At 34.0% G+C, this 24922-nt stretch overlaps 1 protein-coding gene across 1 annotated transcript in view; it reads right to left on the bottom strand.

Moving 5' to 3' along the window:
- PDXDC1 (pyridoxal dependent decarboxylase domain containing 1) overlaps positions 1 to 24922 on the bottom strand; it is a 58226-nt gene that overhangs the window by 17782 nt on the left and 15522 nt on the right. Inside the window, exons 2-12 of the mRNA XM_003761681.4 lie at positions 20487 to 20560; positions 19935 to 20000; positions 13532 to 13612; positions 12475 to 12621; positions 11590 to 11779; positions 8374 to 8442; positions 7152 to 7230; positions 3536 to 3620; positions 3054 to 3102; positions 2786 to 2887; positions 2443 to 2568 (exon numbers count right to left, since the gene is read on the bottom strand). Coding sequence (XP_003761729.3) covers positions 2443 to 2568; positions 2786 to 2887; positions 3054 to 3102; positions 3536 to 3620; positions 7152 to 7230; positions 8374 to 8442; positions 11590 to 11779; positions 12475 to 12621; positions 13532 to 13612; positions 19935 to 20000; positions 20487 to 20560 — 1068 coding nt within the window. The remainder of the gene's footprint in view (positions 1 to 2442; positions 2569 to 2785; positions 2888 to 3053; positions 3103 to 3535; positions 3621 to 7151; positions 7231 to 8373; positions 8443 to 11589; positions 11780 to 12474; positions 12622 to 13531; positions 13613 to 19934; positions 20001 to 20486; positions 20561 to 24922) is intronic.

Below are 24922 nucleotides of genomic sequence, written 5' to 3'. Positions count from 1 at the left end.
CCAGGCAGAGAGATAGGCCTCAACTAACCGGGCTAATTTGTAAGGAGAAATAAACATTTGCATTTTTAGCAGCTGGCTGCGATTTTAGAGTAATTATTTATTTCAACTGAGAAAGAGGCTGCCTCCCAGGAAAACCACCACAGTAACATTTTTTTGTAGTAGCAAAGAATTAGAAATAAAGTAGATGCTCATCTATTGGGATCTAGCTAAAGAAACGAAAGTTGAAGCATTTCTTACTACCAATTGCAACTTCCAAATACTAATTCTGTTGCCACCACTCAGCAAACCTCTGAAGTTCATTCTATCAAAACTTTAAAAAAAATTCAGATTATTGTCTATTTTGTCTTCCCTACTTTTCTGGCTGCCTTCCCTACTGAAAAGTAGGAAGCTCAGTACCTGCCTCAATTATCTTCTCCATAACTTCTGCCCTTATTTTTAGAAACTTTAACATTTATGTTATGTTCTCTTAGTTTCTCATACCCTCAAAACTGGATAGTCCTTCACTTTAATCCAGTCACATAAATGCCCCATCATACTCTAAATCTCACAATCACAAATATTCTACTTCTATGAGGGAAGGTTAGGGGAGATGGTAAAAAAAAAAAAAAAAAGAAAAAAAGGAAGTAAAGCCATCCTTAGGTCAAGCTGGAAATTTTAGTCATGTCCAACTCTTTAAGATCTCATTTAGGATTTTCTTGACAAAGATATTACAGTGATTTGCCATTAACTAAGGCAACGAGAATTAAGTAACTTTGCCAAGGTCACACAGCTATTGAGTGTCTGAGGTCAGATCTGAATTCAGGTCTTCCTGACTTCAGGCCTGATATTCTATCCATTGCACCACCTAGCCGCCTGTCACAGTACAGGCCTAATTCTGTGGAAAGTCCCATAATGAAAGTAATTGAATTAATGCAGAAAGGTAGCCATCTGGGACTAAGAAAATCTTTGAAGCTTATAAATATATGAGGCTCTCCTTTTTTCTTTTCACTTTTCTTCTTGGAGATGTCTTCCATTCCAAAGACTTTAGAACTCAATTCTATAGAGGTGACTCTAAAATCTAGATATTCAGTCCTCAATTCTCCCTTGGCCTCCAGCCCATCATTTCCAATTGGGTTTCAAACAACATTTAAAATCGAATACTTCATCATTCTCCAATCTATCCTTCAAACTTCTCAATTTCTATTGATGGTCTCACCATTCTTCCAGTTACCAAACCTGGTAACTCTGGAATTATTTGTGACTCCTACCTTATCTATTTTGTCCAAACCATTGCCAATCCCTGTCTTTTCTATCAGCATAACACTTCTAACCATCCCTCCTTTCTACCACAACTTTAGTTCAGGCTCTCATTAACTCTTTTAGAATTACTATACTTTGGTAATAATCTTGTAACTTAATCATTCAATCTAATCCTCATTTAGAAAGCTATCAAAATTACTTTCTATTATGCCAGTTTGACCATATAATTGTGTTCAAAACATTCAGAGGGCCCCAATATCTGCAAAATAAGCATTAACTTGTTCAACTTGGCATTTAAGGAGCTATGTAATTTGGCTTCATAATTATCTTTCTAGTCTTTTTTTACATTTTGCCCTTTATGTGTGCTTTATTTCATTCAAACTAAACTTACAACTGTTCTCTGATCTTATCTTGGTTTCTCACACAGGCTATCTCATAGGAAATCTGCTTGAATACCCCAAGAGGATTATAAATTTTCTGAGCAGAAACTGTTTAGTTTTCTTCTTTTGTATTTCTAGTAACCAGTAAGAAACATTGGGGACAAGAGACACTAAATGTGTGTTTGTTAAACCATAACTCCTACCTAACAGTAAGTCAGAATAAGGAGGACTTCTTTTTCATATTTTTCAAGCTAAATTCCCCTTTCAAAATGAACATCAAGAACATCCACAATCTGTTTTCATCTATTAAAAATGTTCATATGCTCACAAAGGGGATCTTTTTTGGTTGGTTACATGTAAATCTATATTCAAATTAAATTACTGAATGGAAGACATTTGAATGAAATACACTGTTCTCACTGCAAGGAGCATGACATAGAGAAATGAACACTGCACTTGGAAGCAAGACAAGCAGGGCTGAAGGCCCAAGTTCTGCACTTCCTAGATGTGTGATCACTTCTCAATAATATCTGTGCTCCCCATTTTACAGGCTTGTTGAGAAAACTGAATTTTATAAAACTGAAAATGCATTATATGAGCAGTTATTATTAAGTTTGAGAATTGAGAGACCTAATTAATCTTTTTTTTTCCTCCCCCTGAGGCAAATGGGATTAAATGACTTGCCCAGGGTCACACAGCTAGGAAATGTTAAATGTCTGAGGCCAAATTTGAACTCAGGTCCTCCTGACTTCACGGCTGGTACTCTATACACTATGCTACCTAACTGTCCTCTGACCTAATTGATCTTAAGGAATCAACTCACCAACTGAGAGGCACGTTTGATTCTTTCCACAATCCCATCAAGTCCCAAGTACTGTAAAGATAACCACAGTGGTAAGGCACGAAGTTTCTCCACCGGTTGACTTGATGTAAGCCCTGCAACCAGTGACTAAAGGAAAAAAAATTATTATATGAGAATCCATAACAATATTCAACACATTATCAATAAAATACAAAATTAAGTGTTAGAAAATAACCTAAATGGAGTTTGTTTTACAGTTCTTGTTTCTAAATAAACCATAAACAGGAATTCTCTGGATTTTAATTTTTGAAAGTTCCTAGCACCTAAATAGCATTTTAAAAACTGACCATGTAAATAAGCTTACCAAAGAGGGATCTTCATGCCTGTAAAGTGTTACTGCGGGAACAGCTGGTAAGCCTAGCCATGGGCCCAGAGTCAGAGTCATACTGTCACATTTGGTTGCAGCCTACCAAGAAGAGAAGAATTCATTGCTATTTATCCGGAGTCAGAGTTTAAAATTTAAAACCTCTCCATTAAAAAAGGTCAAGAGGCAGACAATAGTAATTATTAAAGGGAAAACTCTTTTTAAGGGGCTGACTTCTTTTCTTTCATCATTTAGTAAAATAACATACCAGTACTGAAGAGGAAATGTAGCCTAATGCCAAAGTTGCTAAATTCACTCTGAAAAAGAAAATAGAAATTTACCAACCAATTATATAGCTTATTTCTTAAAGAACAAACACCTTTTCTTGTCCGTTGTTGGCTTAAACAACTATCAGTTTATTCCTTGTAACTTTACAAGAAGAATGATTTAATTTATATAAAGTCATTATTTTGAGTTCACCACACTGCCATGACACACCAAAAAGACTTAAAAACTCACGCTTTAGACAAAACCTTGAAAATGAATTTTAATCAAATTTTTTTCTCCCATGATGGATAAAATTAGAATGGTGTTATCTTTATAGAAAGTCTTTCAAATTTCTTTTCTTGCCTAGAGAAATGAAAAAATACCTTTGTATATTTTATTTTGTATCATTACAAATTGGTAGGGAAGATGTCTTTCTTCTGAATAAACTATTAAGCAAGGCTTCAAGGAGTTTATTCTACTTACCCTTCCACATGGAGCCACATATTATGCTGGTTACAAAGTTCTTTCAAACGTCCCAGCTTATCTGTGTGTCCTGCTCCTGGGGTACCTACAATGAAGGAAAAATAACCTGTTAAAATTCTGATTCTTTATTTTTAATTAATACTGATCAATTATAATAACTACCTGCTAATAACCAATATCTCCTCTTATTTCTTCAATAATAATTAAGACTGTTAGCCCAAATTTAACATAGTATATTTCAAGTTATACAAAGCATATGTATATATACACACACAAAGTTATACAAAATTTTATATAAACTTCAGCAACAAAATTTTCCTCCAGAAAGACTAATACTTCACTATTTGAAATCATGAGGCTTTCAAATCTATTTAACGTTACTTAAGAGCTACTATTATTATTTACTAGGAGGAAGTACAGCATTTAAGCAATTTGTGAAAAGTCTGAATTCTAAAACATTTAAAAAGAAATGCATACTTTCTAATGAATCAAGTGTTGGAGCAGTCAGTAATACCTTAAATTCTGTTTCTAACACTTCCTATACATGGGCAAGTCATTTAATTTATTTGAATCTCTAGTTTCCATATCACGAAAATGGAAATGACATGTATTGTACCTACTTTATAAAGCTGTTATGAAGTTCAAATAAGATAATGCAAAATGCTTTGTAAATTTTAAAATGCCATATAAAAACTAGCTATTCTTACATATATAGTAACTAAAATTAGGTTAACAGAAGTCACCTAATAAAAGTTCTTAAGAGATCTACTGGAATAAATAGGTAAGAAAACATTTATAATTAGTAATACTAGGTTTGTCTAAACTCGTTCTCTTAGATATTTTAAATATTCCCTCTGATATAATATAGCTTCTAGGGGAGATAACAATAATTTTAGGGGGCTTCTGTTCTGTTAGTGATTCTAAACCTCATTTAGAGAATGAGATTGTAATCGTATTTAGATTTAGAAAAAATTGAGCTTTGGAAACGGATCCCGAGGCTCTCTGACCTAAGAATGCTATTGTTCTGTCAATGATTATAAAAGTCCTCTGGACTAGGAATATAATATTCCTTCCCTCAGACTTTAGGGAGGATATATTAATGATCCTGAAATTCCTGTTCTAACAATCTGTCAACAAACAAATCCTGTCTGTTGGTCAGTAATAACCAAATTCTTGAGACCTTGGTTCTACCCCTAGGCTATAAAATGAGCATATCAGTAACATGAAGGACTAGATAAATGTGTCTCCTTGCTTCTGTTCCTTTGCTAAATTCTCTTGGAATTTAGACCACTTCAAGTGGCATTACAATTACAATAAACTTTGCTCCTTAACTTAGACATGGGTTCAAGCCTGCAAATTCGTTTGAGACACCTGCAATATAGGTCTGTGACCCCCAACCTTTCAGGATTCCTTCCCAACCTCAACACCTCTATTAATTTTTCTTACATACTTATATAATCTCTTCAAAAACAATATAATATTCTCCATTATTCTTGGCTCTTTTCTCTTCTCTATACTCATAATAATCAGCTGATATTATCTCTTCTATCCAGGGCTAGAATTAAGACTTATGAGGCTGTGGGAGCAATTGAGAGCACCAAATTAAAAGAAAACAAAGAGAGCCAAAATCAAAGTCTTCAATGGGGAAGACTTTTCAACTATGATTTCTATATTATCTATGTAATACCATCCTGAACTATAGGACCATATTTCTTAACGTCTATTGAACGTTTCTATCAGGATGTCCTAAGTCAAAATCAAAAACATGATCTTTCTCTCTTCTCTAACTTCCTTATTCTGCTAATCTGACCACCATCTCCCTAGTCACTTAAACTCAATATAGAATTATATTTGACTCCTCCTTTTCCTTTCATAGCCAATCATTCAACCAGTTCTATTACCTTTATTTCCACAAACTCTCCTAAATTAATTACTTCTTTTTGAAGTATGCAACCCATTTCAGGTTGTCCTGATAAAAGAGAAAGAGTAGTGGTTTTAGGATGAAGAGACCTTCCAACTCTAAATCTATGACTACCCACAAAACCTGGGACCAAGTAGGCCCCTCCATAGGGTCTCAACTTCCTCATCTGCAAAAAGAGGGAATGAATGAGATAATCTCTAAGGACCATTTCATCTCTAAATTTATGATACTAAAATTCTGAGTATTCTATAACTTTCTATCCATTATCCCTATCCTGCCAATCTATCTTACCACACACTACTTCAGATTAATCTTCCTGATATATAGCTCAAGAAATCATTTCCTGGTTTAAAGGATAAGAGGCTCCCTAAAGTCATTAAGACTCAATTTAAACATCTATTAAGTACTTATTATATACAAAGCAGTGATTAATTCTAGATATACAAAGACAAAATGAATCAGTACTTGTCCTCAAAGGGTTTATATTCATTAGACAAACTTCTCAGCTTGGCATTCAAAATTGGGCTCTGATTTGTTACTGTAGTTTTTTCTCACATTTCATTCTTTCAAGTACTCTGTGTTCTAGTCAAACTAGACAGTAGCTTCTCAAATACATCTCACTTTTGTCCCTTACCTCAAATTTCCTTACACATACAATTCTGGTTTTCTATAAATTCACATTATGCAAATTTGGCAGACTTGAGGGGGAAAGGCAGGTTATGTCAGCAGGATCCCAACACTGGATCCAACTCCCAGGAAGGGGTGGGGAGTGGGGGATAGAGGGTAGAGGAAGAGAGGAACTAAGTCCAACCTCAGATGCTCCAAGAACTGAAACCAAGGGAACCATAGGCTGCACTGAAGCCCCTCTGCAAAATACTGAGGGGGTCATCAGAGCTCTATGAAGGGAAGGGAAAGTCTGCAGAATGGTCCACTTAGATTAAGTTTGAATTGACTAAAGGAGAAAATGGACTCCTTGTCTTCACTAAATCAACTTCTGCTTGCTGAATAACCATCATTTAATGTCAAACTGCAAATATCACTCCTCCACAAAGTCTGTATTGATATCCCAATATGCAAGTAATCTTTCTCCTCTGAATATTAGAAGTACTTTGATATTTAGTGTATCTATTATATTCTAATTTGCACACATTTTTAACAGAAGTCTAAATCCTTGTGATTACAAATTATTTCTTATTTTTCTGTGAAGCTCTCTAAATTTGGGGTTCACATTTGGGAGAATTTATGTTATCTCCCAGACGTGTTAACAAATGTGACCAAAATAGTTACATAATAATATATCCTAAATATTGTTTTTCTCATTGAAATTCTAATGTAGACTCATCATATACACTCAGTATATCATGTTTTTTAAGGCATCTAAGACATGTGGTGAATAGCATATTAGTGAAGTCATGAAAACCTGAGTTCAAATTCAACCTCAGACACTTACTTGCTTTGTGGTCATGGGCAAGCTACTTAATCTCTGCCTCAATTTCCTCATCTCTAAATGGGTATAATGACTGTACCTATATTTCAGGATCATTATGAGAGTAAAACAAAATAATAGTTTTAAACTGCTTTACAAAACTAAAAACACTACATAAAATACTTGCTACTATTATTCAATACCTAAAAATCAGCAACATTTATTTATTCATATATTCAAAATGGAAGCCTTGAATTTGAAATACCTACCAGCATTTGCAACAAGCAATAGGGGCAGTTTTTCATTCTCCATATCATCTTTAATTAGTCTGTCCAATAAAGCAACATCCTGTCACACACACACACACAAAAGAACCAAAAATTAGGCACAGAACAGAAAAGTTGCAGAATTAGAGAACTACAGATTTTAAAATGGAAGATAGCATTCTTAAAGTTAATACTATGACTAAATTCTTAATGCTTCCTCCATAAGAATGGAGGAAGCAATGGAAGGAATGAAGGACTAATGGAGGCTTTTTTTATTTCTTTTTGAAAATCAGAGAATTAATATAGAAATAATTTTTTTTGTTTTTTTCTGTAAGACACTGAATAATGAAGAAATAATAAATGCTAGATAAGTAAAAAATACAGCTACAAGAGAATAATTTTCCAAGGAATACAGTCAGGATAATTTCTCTGGACTACTTCACTGAGGCAAGTGAGATGAATAATAAAACTACCTTTAAAAAAATCTGTTCTAACAAGTTAGTTAATGTTTAGTTTTAGAATTCACTTCTAAGAAACAGGAGGATATACTTCAAAGATCAGAACTAAGAAATTTAATTTTAAGCCATCATGCTTGCTAACTCATTAATAATGTTAGTATTTTAAAAATTATTTCAAGTATTTATCTGTTACATCTCCTATCCATGGGGAAAAAAAAAGAAAAACAAAATACTGTTAGCAAATATGAGTAGTAAAGCAAAACAAATTCCCAAAATGACTAAAAAATATATCTAAAATAATGTCTCATTCTATATCCTAAATTCACAGCCCCAATGTTTGGCTGTAAGCATTCATTAATTACTTCAAATAGTGTTAATTATTGTATTGATAAGAGTTCCTAAGTCTTTCAGAGCTGACAATTTTTTTTTTAAACTCCACAGACTTTTTGAAGGAAATAACCACACTAATTTGATCTCCCATGTTCTAGTAATATAGGAATCTTAGTTTTTAAAAATAAAAAGTCAAGAATTCTTAAGAATCATGAGTTCTTCATAAATATACACAAGCAGAGAAGGAAGCCTTAGTCACCCAAATGTTGACTTTTTCAGGTATGAATAAAAAGAGATAGTATATAAATAAAAATTATAGTTGATAAGCCAAAAAAAGTATGGAAACCTAGTGGAAAAACTATCGTGTAGACAAAGTTTCAAAACAAGATTCATTACTATTCTTCAAAATTAATTGATTAAAGACTCTTTAAACTTACCATCTGATGTTGGGATCCAAACATAGTATTACAAGGTACACGACACAAGCAGGATAAAGGTAAGCCAAGCTGCAGGGATAAAACTTTTATTTAATAATTTTTGAATCAGAAATGTCCATGTTATTACTCACTTCCTTAAGAGACCATCAAATAGAGTACCCAGTGATTAGAGCTCTGAGAAAAGTCACAATTTCCATTTGAAAAATTCTATGTATAAAGTCCTAAACAATGCTTTATCCCTTTCTCTTTGACACACAAAAAAGAGAAAATCTCTCAGAGAAATTAAGAAGGTACAGGTTCTCAGTCCAGAAACCTAAAATAATCTAATTTAAAAAGGAACAAGAACTTTTAAAGGTCTGTCTATTTAGAAAATACAATGAAAAGTTTCACAAATAAAGTAAAAAATTATCCCTGAGCAATTTTTCTTGGGAAATTTTAGATTCTTCTTATTTTTCCTAAGCATCATTTGTGAATTAACACTATGTCAACAGCCTCCTATATATTACTACATTTAAAGTAGCAGCAATAAACATGAGTTTAGATTAAAAGATATGCCCATTGCTGCCACCTACCAATCTCCTGGTTACTATCAATTTCCTTACTACTGATAGGGCATCTGGCATTCCTTTCTATCATATATCCTGTTAACACTTTCAAAAATTTCAATATTAACTTTCATGTCTCCTTTTAATATTCAGACTCTACAATTACCCAACTTTGTATCTTAAATCCTCTTTCTAAACAATTCACTTTAGTCACAATATGGGAATGGTTACACTTCAGACCCGCGTATCTCTTGGAAATGGTTTGCCTTAAAGATAGCAAACTCAAAAAAATTTTATTCTCTTATTACAACTTCCTGTCCTTACAATAAACCTGCTCTTTGTTCTCATGATGATATTTGATGGACTGTCTGTTTTTTATTCCAGTCCATCTCCAACAAGATAACATTCTTGTCACCATAACCAACCTAGATTCCATCTACATACACAACCACTCTAAAAAGCCCAGCTCCATCTCCAACCATCTTTTGCTTCCTTCCTAGTAATCTTCACTCATAACTCTAAACTTCCGCCACTTCATTCTCTATAGCTATTATTCATCTCCACTGAACAGTCACAGAAATCAAGCTGATTTATACTTAGAATAAAGACACTAAACTTCATCTGGATATTCAACAATGCTTTACAACATTTCTCCTTTACTCTTATTGATTACCTATTTCATTGCTACATCAGACTATTTAAAAACTTAAACACTTTCCTTCCCCACACTTCAAGCTGATAACCTGGTCTTTTTTCACTGAAAAGAATGAGGACATCTAACAGGATCTTCCTCCATTGTTCACAACTTTCCACTCATTATCATTTACTTCTCCTTTTCTCATTTCTCAGAGGACAATGCAACCTCAGTATGTTGAAGTAAATCCTTCTACTGATGTCTTTGATCCCATCTCCTCTGAGATCTTGAGACCTGGCTATAGTTTTTCTCTCTCATTCATAAATCTCAACTCCACCATTTTCTGATGGCTTATCCCCATTTGCTTATAAATGTGATCAATCTTTGGTAATCCTAAAAGAATAGTCTTCTTTGACCATTCTGACTTACTCAGTTACCATTCTATCTCTCTCTTTCCCTCCAAAGTAAAACTTCTTGGGAAAATATTTCTACACAGATGGCAAAGAAAACAATAGAGTTAATATTGGGATTTGGAGGGAAGGGAGACCTATATCCAGAAAAGACTATGATGTAAAAACAAAAGGCATCAATAAACTGTTTTTTTAAAAAAAGTTTTCTATAAGAAGTCCCAATGACTTCTTCATTTGCTAGGTTTATTAGTTCTCCTTCATCCCTCATCCTTCTCTGACCATTATCAATCCAGTTTCCCTTCTTATATACCTTTACCAGTTCCTTTTCTGGTTTTTCTTCTCAATTCAACAAGTTGGATTTTTCAAAGTCCTTTCTTTGGCTCTTTTCTTTTTTCTCTCTATAGCTATTCTGTGCAATCTTATTCCTTCTCATTGCTTCAACTATCACTTCTGGATAAGTGATGCTCACATATCTTTATCTCTAGATTTAATATTTCTCTGGGTCTCCATTCCTACATCTCCAAATTTTTACAAGTCACCTCCATATTCCACTTATAACTCAAACTCAGCATGTCATAAAATGAACTTTCCCATAACATCTTCTTCTGACTTTCCAGTTTCTATCACTAGTACCACCATTTAGCATGTTGATTTTAACTCTTCTCTTTTACTCTCTTCTAATATTCAATCAGTTACAAATTTTGCTGATTACACTTCCACAACAATTTTCACATCTGTCAACTCCTCGCCATTCATACTGCTACCACCTTCTTATAGGCCTTCATTATCAGTGCTTGGAATAAAAGATTTTCTAATAGGTCTTTCCTTCTCAAATCTTTTCCATTCAAAGCCATTCTCTATATTAATATCTGGCAAATTAATTATGCATAGATCTGGTCATCTCATTCCTTTGCTCAAAACCCTGCAATACCTATCTACCTGTAAAGTTCAAAATTATTTAACCTGGTTTTCAAAATCTTCTACAATTTGGTACTATCCTATTTTTCTACATTCTTTTTACATTCTTCCCTTTCACATAGTCTCTGATCAAACCAATTTGATTATTCATTTTACATACCTTAAACTTGCCATACTCCTTCTACCTAGAATATTTTACTTCCAGCTTCACCAAGTCTTTAAAGCCTAATTCAAATATTACCTCCTCTATGAATTCTTCTTTAAGTTCCCTAATTAGAAAGGCCTTTTCTCATCTTGGACCTCACATGGACCTTTTTTTACATTTCATATGATTAACATATGAATTATCACAGAATATATTTCTGTCAAATTCCCTTATTAAATTAACTTTTATGAAAATAGGGTCACGCTTATAAAAACCCCAGTATCTGTCATAAAAAAGTGGCAGAAATAGTTGTAGTAGTTGTCAGAATAATAGTATTAGTACTAATAATACATATTTATAAACATTTTACAATTTACTATATTTTCCCAAAATTTTATACACCACAGAACAACTCTGTGAGATGTTTATTGAAGTGAATTTTCTTCAGGAAGCCTAAAACTAAGCCAGTTTCTCCCAAATGGAGAAAACCAGCAAATTTAGCAAGCTCCAATACAGAAAATAACATTTGCATCTACCTAAAATTTCAATCTTAATATATCTTACCTGATTACAAAGGAATTGGCCCAGGCCAGGCCTACATGCAGCACTAATATATATAACAGGTTGCCTATTATATAATACATTGAATCCTTCCACTGTGTAGTCTTCATAGCGCGTATGAATAACAAGCCTACAGATCTTTAAGAGGCCCTCACGGTCATCTTCATGGTAATAGGCAGAGCCATTTTCATACCTGAAAGAAAATGATCTCAGACATTTCTTACTTTTTACCTTAGTTCAGAAATTTCCCCCTAATGTCATAATAACAGAAATTCCTGAAACAAATAGGTACATAAAAGTTTGAAGAGAATGATTCCCCCTCCCCCGTTCCTTATTCTATATTAAGGTGAAGCCCAGATAACTGAATCAAAGCTCTCCTACATACAAACTTGATAGTTTCACTAAGAGGACATCTCAAGAAGTACTACAGTATCAAATGGACTGGCTATTTTCTATATCAGGTTCAATCCTGATATAGTAATCCTTTTTTTCCCCCAACCTTCCCAAGTTAGAAAGCAGTAGTGGTAAGTGGTGCTATTAAAATAAAAAGGTATCATGTGAAAAAAAATATTAGTAATACCTTGAAGTGATATTTTCCCAGGACAAATCAAATTAAACTATAAAACTACTCTTATTTCAATTAGTCAATTGACTCCGATGACAACTGTAAATTTCTTATCAAAATTATCACCTCATTACAAACAAGTTTTAATTTCATAATACTTACGCTTACTTGTAACAAAAACCTGCAGGTAAATTTTAAGTAGAGTTCAATTGAGATAAAATAATTTGATGAAGAATATATTAGAATCTAGATCATTATTATTATTTTTCTTTTTAAATGCACATTTGTAAGATAGTTTAACAGACAGGTAGAAATGTCCTTACCTGAAAAGTCTGCAAAGCCATAATGTGGTATCTGAAAGTATTCTAGTTGTAAGTTTTCTCAGCTTCTCTCTATCCAGTACTGAAATATATGCTGCCAGACTATGTCCCAACAAAGCCATATGCCCTTGTTCTCCAACATTTTGGAGTCTATTGAAAAAGAAATACAAATTTGAAACACATTTATTAGAATCCTAACTTTGCCACGCAATTTTCCAAGGATGCTTCTGGGTCATAGGTTAAATCTGTCGCATGCAACAGGAGGCAGATATTAATCAGTATACAATGGAATACAGATATATTATGGAAAAGAGCTTTAGAGAATATTGAAAGATGATGTCCAATCTATTTCATTTTTACCTTTTCTCTTACCCAAATACATTATTAAAATAACTTTATTATATATAATCAACTAAACATTTTATTCACTAGTTGAACACTTATTAAATATCTACTATATACAAAGCTTACTGAATATATGGTATTATAGCATGACAGGGTTTATTTAGGGTTTATTTTTTTTCAATTTAAAAACTGGAAAACATTAGCTTATCTAAAACTATGGAATGTTTGACAATATAGTTCTTTGAAAACAAATGGAAAAAACAGAATCAGTGGGCCAGGAAGAATTCCTTGTTTCAAGTAACTTTATATAACAATTTACAATAGTTTCTAAAGAAAAAGAAAATAATAGCTTTTTATTAAAAACAAAAATGGATCACAATGTGGATGGCCGCTTTCCTGCAACAAATAGTAGCAATCACAAAGTCAGTCAAAATTAATTTATCAGCTATATTGTGACTCCAATTCACCAGTCTAAGATATCAACTTGTGAAAATTAACAAGTTTAACAATTGGCTTTTATAATCAGAAGTCTTAACTATTTACAAAAACTATAGCTGAACCATGCAAATGTCAATTTGAAAAGAAAAAAGTGTGGGATTTTCAAATAAGATATACTATACTAAATGAAATAACTTTTATAATTTTTAGAACACCCTCAAATCCAACAATTGCTATGGATAAGAACAAAGTGGTAAATGTACTAGTTAACCAATACCGAGAACACTGGGGCTCCTCATCTTCATCTCCATGCATAAGGTTCTGAACCAACTGGAGAATGCTCACCATATCTTGCCCACTAGAGAAAAAGAAACAGAAAATGGATGGGGAGGAAAAGATGTATCTCTTCTCTCCCCACCCCTGCCACTAGCCTCCAAAATTAGTATGATAATATTTTTAATAACGTAGCTGCAAAAGAAAGACTATATTTTGTTCAGATACAGTACATATCTTTAAAAAAAAACAAATGTGAAATTGTAAAGTTGGTTGACTCTGGAAGTTAGCTAACTAAAATCAGTTAATTTCCTGGCTAAGTATTATTTTTATTAATTATTTATTATTAAAATTTATTATTTTATTGAAAAATAAAAATGTACACCAGCATTACTGAATCAAGTATTTTTACAAATATACTCCAATCGAGGGGATGTGGGAAAACTGGGACATTGATTCATTGTTGGTGGAGTTGTGAACGAATCCAACCATTTTGGAGAGTAGTTTGGAACTATGCTCAAAAAGTTATCAAACTGTGCATACCCTTTGATCCAGCAGTGTTACTACTGGGATTATATCCCAAAGAGATTATAAAGAAGGGAAAGGGACCTGTATGTGCACGAATGTTTGTGGCAGCCCTTTTGTAGTGGCTAGAAACTGAAACTGAATGGATGTCCATCAGTTGAGAATGGCTGAATAAATTGTGGTATATGAAAATTATGGAATATTACTGTTCTGTAAGAAATGACCAACAGGATGATTTCAGAAAGGCCTGGAGAGACTTACACGAACTGATGCTGAGTGAAATGAGCAGGACCAGGAGATCATTATATAGTTCAACAACAATACTAGATGATGACCAGTTCTGATGGATCAGGCCATCCTCAGCAACGAGATCAACCAAATCATTTCTAATGGAGCAGTAATGAACTGAACTAGCTATACCCAGAAAAAGAACTCTGGGAGATGACTAAAACCATTACATTGAATCTCTAATCCCTATATTTATGCACACCTGCATCTTTGATTTCCTTCACAAGCTAATTGTACAATAATTCAGAGTCTGATTCTTTTTGTACAGCAAAATAATGTTTTGGTCATGTATACTTATTGTGTATCTAAGTTATATTTTAATATATTTAACATCTACTGGTCATCCTGCCATTTAGGGAGGGTGGGGGTAAGAGGTGAAAATTGGAACAAGAGGTTTGGCAATTGTTAATGCTGTAAAGTTACCCATGTATATATCCTGTAAATAAAAGGCTATTAAATAAAAAAAATATATATATACTCCAATCATCTACAAAATATAGTCAAGGAGAACAACTATTTTATATAATTTTGTGGACTTTGTAGATATAAACACTAATGAACACAATTTGCTTAAAAAACCTAGTAATATCAACTGGCCCTTCTATAAAAGTCTCATTCACATTTGGATTATAGGCATCTTTCACCTCCCAGAGAGGAACTTACTGTTTCTTTTATCTTAGCTGTGAAACTTGAAGATATTTATCTTTCAAAAAAAGTTCCTAAACACCACCTCTTTGGGTCTGCAAAGCTAAAGGCTGACTAGGTACCAACACCTGTTGACAAGTGCATTTATATATATCATATGTCTTATTCAGAGCACGAGATTCTTTTAAAAATTCTTGCTAATATCTGCTGCAGGTATCAGATCTATACATACTTGAAACCCTTTTTTTTTTCCTCTGTAGGAATCTAGAGTAGAGAGCAGAATAGAGTAGAGTTTCCTAATTAAGATGTTTTCAATAACAAACCTGACTGGTACTGAGTTTGATAGAAAAGAAAACATCAAAGTTACTACTACTGGGTTTCACAAAGAATTAAATTTTTTTAATTTAACTTGCTCATTTCCCTCCTCCTCCCCCTCCCTTTTTCTCTCTCTCTCTATCCATCCCCTTCTTCTGTATCTTATATGCATATTCATATTTGGATTAAAGTACTCTTTAAGGGAGCTGTACTATTTACTTTCCTATTAGCAAGTTTTGAGTTATAAAAGAAAAATAAAGTTAGGCTTAGCGCAAGCAAATCATCTTGGGGCAGGAGAGGTTTGCTCTTAAAACAGATTTGGAAACCATCTGTGAAAAGATGGTTTTTTCTCACCAGCAAGCCAGATAGCTATTTTAATGATTTGCCTTTTGGTGAAAGGTTTTAAGTTCACAGTGCATGCTTGGAGTCAATAAGACCTGATTTCAAATGTACCTTGAACACATACTAGTAATATGATCTTAAACAAAAAATTTAACCTGTTACCTCAGTTTCCTTATCTATAAAATGGGGATAATAATAGTACCTACTCGCCCAGCACTGGTGTGAGGACCAAATGAAATAATAATTGTAAAGTGTTTATTTTTAGTACAGTTCCTGGTACGTGGTAAGACTGCTATAAGTGTAAACTATTATTATAATTATGACAGGTAAAAAGTTTGCTTGACTGAATCAATTACATTATGTTGGCCATTTACTTTATTGGCTTTTCTTTAAAACTCCTCATGCTTATTTTAGATATAGATTCTTCCAATGAAAAAATCACAGAAGTTTCTTTCGTTAGCTATATTTCAGTAACCAAAAAAACCTAAAACAAAACAAAACAACATTCTCCAATAAATCTTTCAAAATAACTTTCCTTCAGGCCAATCAAATAAAAATATACATTTCAGTCAAGGTAAATAAAGGCCATTTCATATTAAAAATTCACTTAATACATTTGATTTGTGAGATTGTACTGGTTTTTGTATTTAATTCAATAAAAAATTATAATGCACTTATTGTGTACAAGGAAATATGCTAGATTATGGGGGATTAAAAAAAAAAGAAAAAAAAGAAATGAATTTTGATGAATTTACATTCTGGGGAAGGGAAAGAAAGGAAGAAAATGCCATTATGTACACAGAAAAGTTAATTTGAGGAGGGGAAAAAATATCTTGGAAAGATGTCAAGATCAGAAGACCTATGAGTTAAGTCTTGAAGGCTATGGATTTTAAGAAGCAGAGGTAAGAATAGAGTAGGTTCCAAAAAAAGGGGACCGATTGAACCAAGGTAGAGATAGGAGGACATGATATGGTAACAAATTTATAATATAGCTAGAATTGCATGGATGATAAGGAGTGAGATGAATTAACCCTGGAGGGACATGCTGGAAACAGATTTTGAAGGTATGTAAAAAATCAGGCTCGAGGAGTTTGATTTTATCATAAAGATAATAAGAAAACACTGAGTAACACAATGTGACCTTTCCTTTAGAGAGATTATTTTGGCTGTTGTACTGAAGATGGATTAGAAAAAGGAGAGATTGCAAATTGAGAGAATTAAGGAAGCTGATATAGTGATCTAAGCAGGAAATACTCTCAAATAGGGTAGTTAAGAAATGTGAGTGAAAAAAAGCTATGATTATCAGAGTGAGTGTAATGATTATCAGAAATGTCACAAAGTAGAACAGACAAGCTCTGATACATGATTAGAGACAGGGAAGAAAACAAAGAGTCCAAGATGACTATGAAGTTGCCAACAGGGGTGATTTAGTGCCTTCCAGAGAAAGGAAATTTGGAGGAAGATCTAAAAAGGGGATAGACAATGAGTTCCATCTGAGAAATGCTGAGTTCAAGTTGCCATTGAACTAGTAGAGATATCCATCAAGACATTGATGGTGTGGAACTGGAGCTCAAGAGAAATTAGGGTCATATGTAAAGATATGAGAAATAACTGAACAAACGGGAATGGATATGCTCAACCAAGGAAGGAAATATGGAGAGAAAAGAGTAAGAATAAAGAAGCCAGGACAAAGAATTGGGGAAACCTAAATTTAAAGAATAAGAGACTGATGATAATACAGCAAAAGAAAATAAGGTAGTGCTGATAGGAAGCAGCATACTATAGTCAAAAAAGTGTACTCTTAGACATGGAGTCAAAGCCCATGGGCAGAAGTTCTGTGTACTTTTGCATCTATAAAATTAAAGAGTTTTATTAGATGGGCCCAGGTTCCTACCAACACTCTCCAATGAAGGATCCTATAAAATCAACAAGTCAATAGCATTCACTATGTGCCAGGCAGTATGTTAAACACTAGAAATCCCAAGAAAGGCAAGCCAGTCCTTGCCTCTAAGAAGTTCAGTCTAATGGAGGTGATGCCACAATAACAAAGACAGGATAACCTAGAGGTGGTTTCAAGGGGAAAATCCTAGGATTAAGGGACTCTGTGGAAGCCAGAAGGTGGAACTTCAGCAAGACTTGAAGGAAGCCAGGAGAAAATGAGAATGACTCAGACATGGAGGAATAGTAAGAAAACACTTGGAATTAAGAAAAGGAATAATGGACACAAGAATGGCAAGGAGGCTAAAATATAATATTAGATAGTAGTAGAAAGGGAGGAAGTAAACAATTGTAAAGGTAGGGGAGGGGCAGGTCATGAAGGACTTTAAAGATCACACAGAAGATTTTATAGTTGCTATTGGAAATAACAGGGTGCCAATGAAGTTTACAGAATAAGGGGAAAGGTGAAAGACAGACCTGAGCCTTTGAAAGACCACTATGACAGTGGAATTGAAAATGAACTGGCATAGAGATACACGAGATAGGCTCCTGGAATAATCTAAGTATGAAGTGATGACAGCCCTGTACCAGGATGGCAGCAGGGGCTGAGAGAAAGAGGCATATGCTAGAGATGTTCTAAAAGTAAAATCAATAAACTGGATATAGGGATATAGGTGAGAAGGAAGAATCACAGATGACACCCAAGTACCCTTAATAATAATACAGAAGTTAGGAAGTGGGAAGGTTTAAGGGTAAAGATAGTGAGTTCAGTTTTAGACAATTTGAATTTAAGATGTCTATGGGACACATTTAAATGCATGGCAACTGATGAGATCACCAAGCAAAATTATGCTGAGGGAGATGACTACACAAATTAATACAGAAGGAGAAGAGAAGAAAATACAGGACAGAGGTTTGGGACATAACCAGAATTAGTGTGGGATGTAGATAAAGAAGAGAAGGAGGAGAGGTTAGAAATGTACAAGGAAAAGCAGGATACCACAGAAACCTGAGAAAAGAGTATCAAGAAGAGGGTGCTTGACGATGTCAAAGCTGTAGAGAGGTCAAAAAGAATGAGGACTAAGAAAAGGCCATTAGATTTAGCTACTAAGAGATCACTGATAACTATGAAGAGAGCAATTTCAGTTGAATGATGAGGTTGGAAGTCAATCTTTAGAAAGTTAAGAAGAGAGTGAGAGTAAAGAAGTGGAATCATAGATTACAGATGTTCTTATCACAGAGTTTAGTCAAAAAGAGAGACACAGGAATGATAGCCAGAAGGAAATGACTATTTAGGCCAGGGTATTCTGATGGGGTAGACATGGGAATGACAGAAGGTAGCAGGGAAGCAGCCAAAAGACTGGGAACTATTGAGGATTAGTGAGAACGGGGAATGACAGAGGGCAGAAATTTGCTGGAGAAAGTGGGATAAAACAGGATAGCATGTACAGATGTGAGACAGAGGGCAAGGAGCGGAGAATGCTGATGGCACCTAAATGATGTTTGCGGAGGAAGGATGAGGCAAGGTTATTAGTTAAGAGGAAGTAGAACTCAAATTAGTAGGCTAATAGAAAACCAATGGAAGAAAAAATATTCAGGAAGAGGAGTTGGTTGACAATACCAGAAACTGCAGAGAAGTAAAACAGAATGAAAATCAAGGCCATCAGATAGCAGTTAAAAGATCATTAGTATCTTTTAAAAGGACAGCTTTAAAACTTTAAAGTCAGCTAAAAGAACTCTATCAACCACTGATAGTGTTAGAAGATAGATTTTTTTAAGGATTGAGAAATTAGTGAACAGAAGAGAAATTTCTAAGTTTGTTTTAAAAAGGGAGAATAGTTATAGGATGAGTACTTGAGAGGATGGCAAAGTCAATTGAAACAGGTTCTTTTGTTTTTGTAAAGAATAAGTATGGGTTATTGTAGAGAAAAGAGGATCTGAGACCTTCCAGGATCAGGATTACTACTTTGGTGTCAAGACAATAGCACTGATGATTAATTTTGACAGACTTGGTTCTTCTCAGTGGTTCAGTGATTCAAGGCAATCCCAATAAACTTTGGATGGAAAACTCCATCCACTTCAGGAAAACATGCGATATTTATTAATTTTTCTTGCTTTTTTTCTCCCCTCATGATTTTTTCCCTTTGTTCTGGTTTTTTTTCCCCAATATGAGTCATAAGGAAATATGTAAAAAAAAAAAAAAATACACACACACAAAAGACAACAGCACAACTTGATTCAAACTTACGTTAGACACTTGTTAAATGCAAACATGTATATTACTGATCTGACCATTTTGGTTTTAAAAAAAAGTTTATCAAACAAACTGGAAACTACCAAACATTGCTACCTACCTGCCCTGGAGTGGTCCTGGAATATCTCTTGGTGCATACTTCTTTTCATTCTCTTCCTCTGCTTTTCTAATTTAAAAATATATATGTATATATTTTTAACTTTGCTTTCTGTCAACATTTAATTATGCAAATTCTCTTCAAATTACTAAAGCAAATCTAACTTGGAAGAAATCAAACTTTCCCTTATCGCCCCCTCCCCTTTAAAAGAAAAATTTGGTTTTCTAAAGAAAAAATATAAGATATTTTCTTTACTTAATGGGGATTGTGATTTTGCTGGTTTCATACAGAAAATGAATACAGAGGAAGAAGAGTTGTTTATAGATTCAAATAAAAATGCTGAGGAAATGAAACTTTTAAAAAATAGAGAGCCAATTGTATTCATGACCAAAATTATATATTTTCAAAATCTTTTAATTAGAGCATCTTTTACCTTTCACAAAAGGCAATTTTGATTAAGCATTACATGCCAAATACCATGAGAAGCCTAATAAGAGGATATCAGGGCCAAAAATTTCAGATTTCCAGAAACTTAGCATTGTTCCAGGTGCCTACCTCTGATTGTCTTCTAGCATCTTCATTGCTTCATTAAGATTTTTTCCCATTTCAGCTAGTGTAGGGTCAACCATCTAATATATAAAAAGATAAACTACATGTTAATAAAACTCTATCCATCTAGAAATGTATTTCAATTCAGTAAATTATTTTAAGTTAAAGAAATATTTTAGGAAATAGCTATATAATCTGCAAGTCTTAAAAAATAAAAAAGACACTTAAGAGCTAATTTTAAAGGTCTCTATTAAGACAATTACTCTATACATAATACTTTTTAATTATCATGCAACATGCATGGCACATTATTTTTTTTTAACCCTGCAGTCAACAGCTCTACTTTTTAAAAAAAACCTGGTAATCTGGAATCAAGGATAGAGTACTAATCATTTATAAATGGCAGAATAAATTTGCCAATAGACTCTTAATTATTCTCCCTTCATCCAAAACTATCCTCTTTCTAACTGAACCTTCACAAAGCTGGTACTGACTTGACATGGAGATAGTAATCTTGGTCCTGGAGGCCTCCATTCCCTACAATAAACTGTATTCATTCTTTAAGAACAACAACACCACAAATCCATTTTACATGATGCTAACATGCTTGTAAGCCCTATAGTTCTTCTCTCAAAACAATTTAGAAACTCTATACTTCTGTACCATTCTGATTTCTTAACCTTAACAATTTGTTTTCCAAATCCAACAGTTGATTAAAACTGCTATTTTAAAGTTACTAATGATCTTTTAAGTGTTAACTTTATTGGCTTTGACTTTCATACTATTTACTCTCTCACTTAATACCATTTTTATCTCTGACATTTTCAGATCTGCTCTTTAAGAAAACCAATTTGGCAGCTGCTTGGAAGAAGGTTAAAGAGGGAGATCGATTAGGAGGCTATTCACCTAATCTAGGGAGGTGATGAAGGGGAAAAAATATATCACCAACCATATACCAAGTACTATGCTAAGCATTTCTTTCAGTTTTTTTTTAATTACAGCTTTTTATATATAAAACATATGCATAGGTAATTTTTCAATAGCAACACTTGCAAAAACTTCTGTTTCAACTTTTCCCCTCCTTCCCTACCCCTAGATGGCAGGTAGTCCCATACATGTTAAATATGTTAAAGTATATGTTAAATACAATACATGTATACATATTTATACAATTACCTTGTTGCACAAGAAAGATCAGATTTAGAAAGAAGGTAAAAATAACCTGAGAAGAAAAAACAAAAATGCAAGCAAACAATGACAGAAAGAATGGACATGTTATGTTGTGGTCCATACTAATTTCCCAGTGTTCTTTCTCTGGGTGTAGCTAGTTCTGTTCATTACAGATCAATTGGAACTGATTTGGATCTTCTCACTGTTGAAGAGAATTGATCATCATGTAGTATTGTTGTTGAAGTATATAATGATCTCCTGGTTCTGCTTATTTCACTTAGCATCAGTTCATGTAAGTCTCTCCAAGCCTCTCTGTATTCCTCCTGCTGGTCATTTCTTATACAACAATAATATTCCATAAGATTCATATACCACAATTTATTCAGCCATTCTCCAATTGATGGGCATATCCCTTCAATTTCCAGTTTTTAGGCACTACAAAAAAGGGCTGCCACAAACATTTTTGCTTCTTTCCCTTCTTTAATATCTCTTTGGGATATAAGCCCAGTAGTAACACTGCTGAATATGTATGCACAGTTTGATAACTTTTTGAGTATAGTTCCAAATTGCTCTCCAGAATGGTTGGATCCATTCACAACTCCACCAACAATTATGCTAAGCATTTTATAATTATTATCTCACTTGATCCTCACAACCACCTTAAAAGTGGATGCTATAATTATCCCCATTTTAAAGTTGAATTGCAGTCAACAGTTAAATGACTTGTCCAGAGTCATACAGCTGTTACATGTCTGAGGCCAGATTTAAAATCAGATTTTCCTGACTTCAGGCCTAACATTCCATTCCCTACACCACCAGTGTTTGTATGAAATGAGAGAAGAGGTTAACAGATGTGAAGAGAGAAATGACAAGATTTGACAATAGACTTAATTTGTGGGATGAGTGAGGAGTTGAAGATAACACCAAAGTTTTGAACCACATTAAGCAGAAGATTGGCAGTACCCACAACAGTAACAGCCCTGTTCAGGAGAGGGATGGAATTGGGAGGAATGACAATGACTTCTGTTTGGAACATGCTGAATTTGATACCCATCCAGTTTCAAATGTCTAAGTCTAATTTGGGACTGGAGACCAGAAGATAAATCAGGAGTTGGATATATAGATTTGGGAATTATATGCATACAGATAAAGGAAAAAAAAGAACCTGAACTAGAGTCTTGAGTCTAACCAGAGTTAGTGGAAGTGGTATGGAAGATTATGTGAAAAGAAGCTGAGAATAAGTAATCAAATAGATAGGAAGAGAAACAAGAATGAAAAAATGAACATTCAGAATGAAAAAAGTATCTAGGAGGAGACAATGCCAAATGCTAGAATGATGAAAACTAAGAAAAGGTTTACCAATGAAAAGACCAGTGGTATTTTGGAGAGAATTGTTTCAGTTGGATGATGATTTCAGAAGCCAGAATGCAGAAGATTTAAAAGAGAATGAGAAGAGAGGAAATGAAGGCACCAAATGTAGACAATTTCTTCCAAATCAAGAAGAGGAAAAAATAGAGAATGTCATCTACTGGGAAAATGTGAAGATCCACTAAAGATTTGTTTTTTTTTTGGTGGTGGGTTTTTTTTTAAGGATGAAGAAGACTTAGGACATTTTTTTAGGCAGCAGGAAAGATAGGAAGAAACTAAAGATAAAGGGAGGGATGACTGGAAACAACATACATTAGAGTTACCTTTAGCAAGGAGAATGCCTACCTCTTATTTGGAGACTGGTGTAAAGGAAGAGATAGAAAAGGGAAAAAGTAGTACAAGGCAAAGGGCTTTTTCTTTCTTTCTTTTTTTGTGAAATACAAATCAAGGTTCTTAGATAAGAAAGGGGCAGAGGCATTATGGGAAACTTTGAGACAAACTCCCCCCCTAAAACCCCCCAACAATCAAAAATCAAGAAGAACAGCCTCTGTGGTTGGTTGCTGTCCTTTGTTCTTGAAAAAGCCCAAAACAAAATCACTATGTTAGCAGTGTGTTCGACTGGCTGATCAGACCAATATGAGCTCAGAATGCTCTGCCATAGATTGGACACAAACAGTCCATATGAATATTTGGGGTGGATTCTTTAACTTTGTGCATCTCACATTTCTTCTGGGCTATTTCAATTCTGCTTTGCTCACAGAGTACAACACCTTCTCTGATGAGGGCATGCCATGCTGGACAATTCTGTGTGTCTCCCATGTCATACAAACGATTCTAAAGTTCTTGAGACCTTGAGAGTGTCTTTGTGAGTGCTTGCCCTGTAGGAATTATGGAAAAAAAGAAGATGGGACTTGCTTTGATGCAATGAGGACCCAATCAACCCAGATCAAATAATATGAATAAAACTGTGGACCCAGTTAGCATACTTCATGACTTCCTATAGTTCTGTTCAGTAGTATGAGAGTATTAGTGATGAAAGCAAATGGTGGGAAGATGACAGCAATAATGTGACAAGGGAGCAAGGGATTCTAGGGTAGAAGACGATACAGTATTATAGGGTCATAACTGGCAAGAGAAAAGAGTTATCTAAGAGCAAAACTGAGGGTATGGGAAAGTAGAAAGGGGAAGAGGGACATGTATGTACTAAGTCAGAAGAAGGAATGTGGGAGGCTATAATATAAAGTAAAATACATTCATTATACTAAGTCACTGGAAAAATGAAATGAGGCATCAAGCACCACCTGAGTTTGAATAAAACTCTAAATTCATCTGATGGATCTGTGATATTATTGATCTGGGTACTACTTTCATTAATCAGACTGCTATTTCTCCATACTTTCTCCCCTTGTGCAATATCTAATACATTTAATTCCTTCCTCTGACAATTTTAGTATCTGTGAAAACCAGTGCAATATGTGATCTGTTCATCTGTTATGCTTCATTCTTGTTACATGACCAGCCTACTTCCTTTTCTGTACATATCAGTTCTTTATGAGGTCTCTTATGCCATTTTCTGCATACAAGTTGCTGTTGATAATAAGATACATCCTATTTTCACAATCGCAGAAGCTTTTGAAAGGGCCTTGAAAATTTATCTGTTCTATCATGTACCTGAATGAGAATAAAGTCAACAACATTCCTCACAAAAGATCATTCAACTTCTGCCTAAAGATGTCTTAATCCCACTACTTCTCAAAACAACCTATTTCACTTTTGTATAGCTATAATTTTCAGACAGTTTTCCTTACACTGAGTTAAAACCTTCCAGCCATTTCTTAGTTTGCTCTCTGCAGTAAAGCTAAACAAAATTCTTTTTCCAAATGAGGACCTTTCAAATACTTTGA

This window comes from Sarcophilus harrisii, chromosome 1 (genome assembly GCF_902635505.1).
Source record: "Sarcophilus harrisii chromosome 1, mSarHar1.11, whole genome shotgun sequence".
In the NCBI taxonomy this organism is placed as follows: Eukaryota; Metazoa; Chordata; class Mammalia; order Dasyuromorphia; family Dasyuridae; genus Sarcophilus; species Sarcophilus harrisii.
Note: the sequence above shows the minus strand (reverse complement) of the source record. Positions and strands in the feature narration are given on the sequence as shown.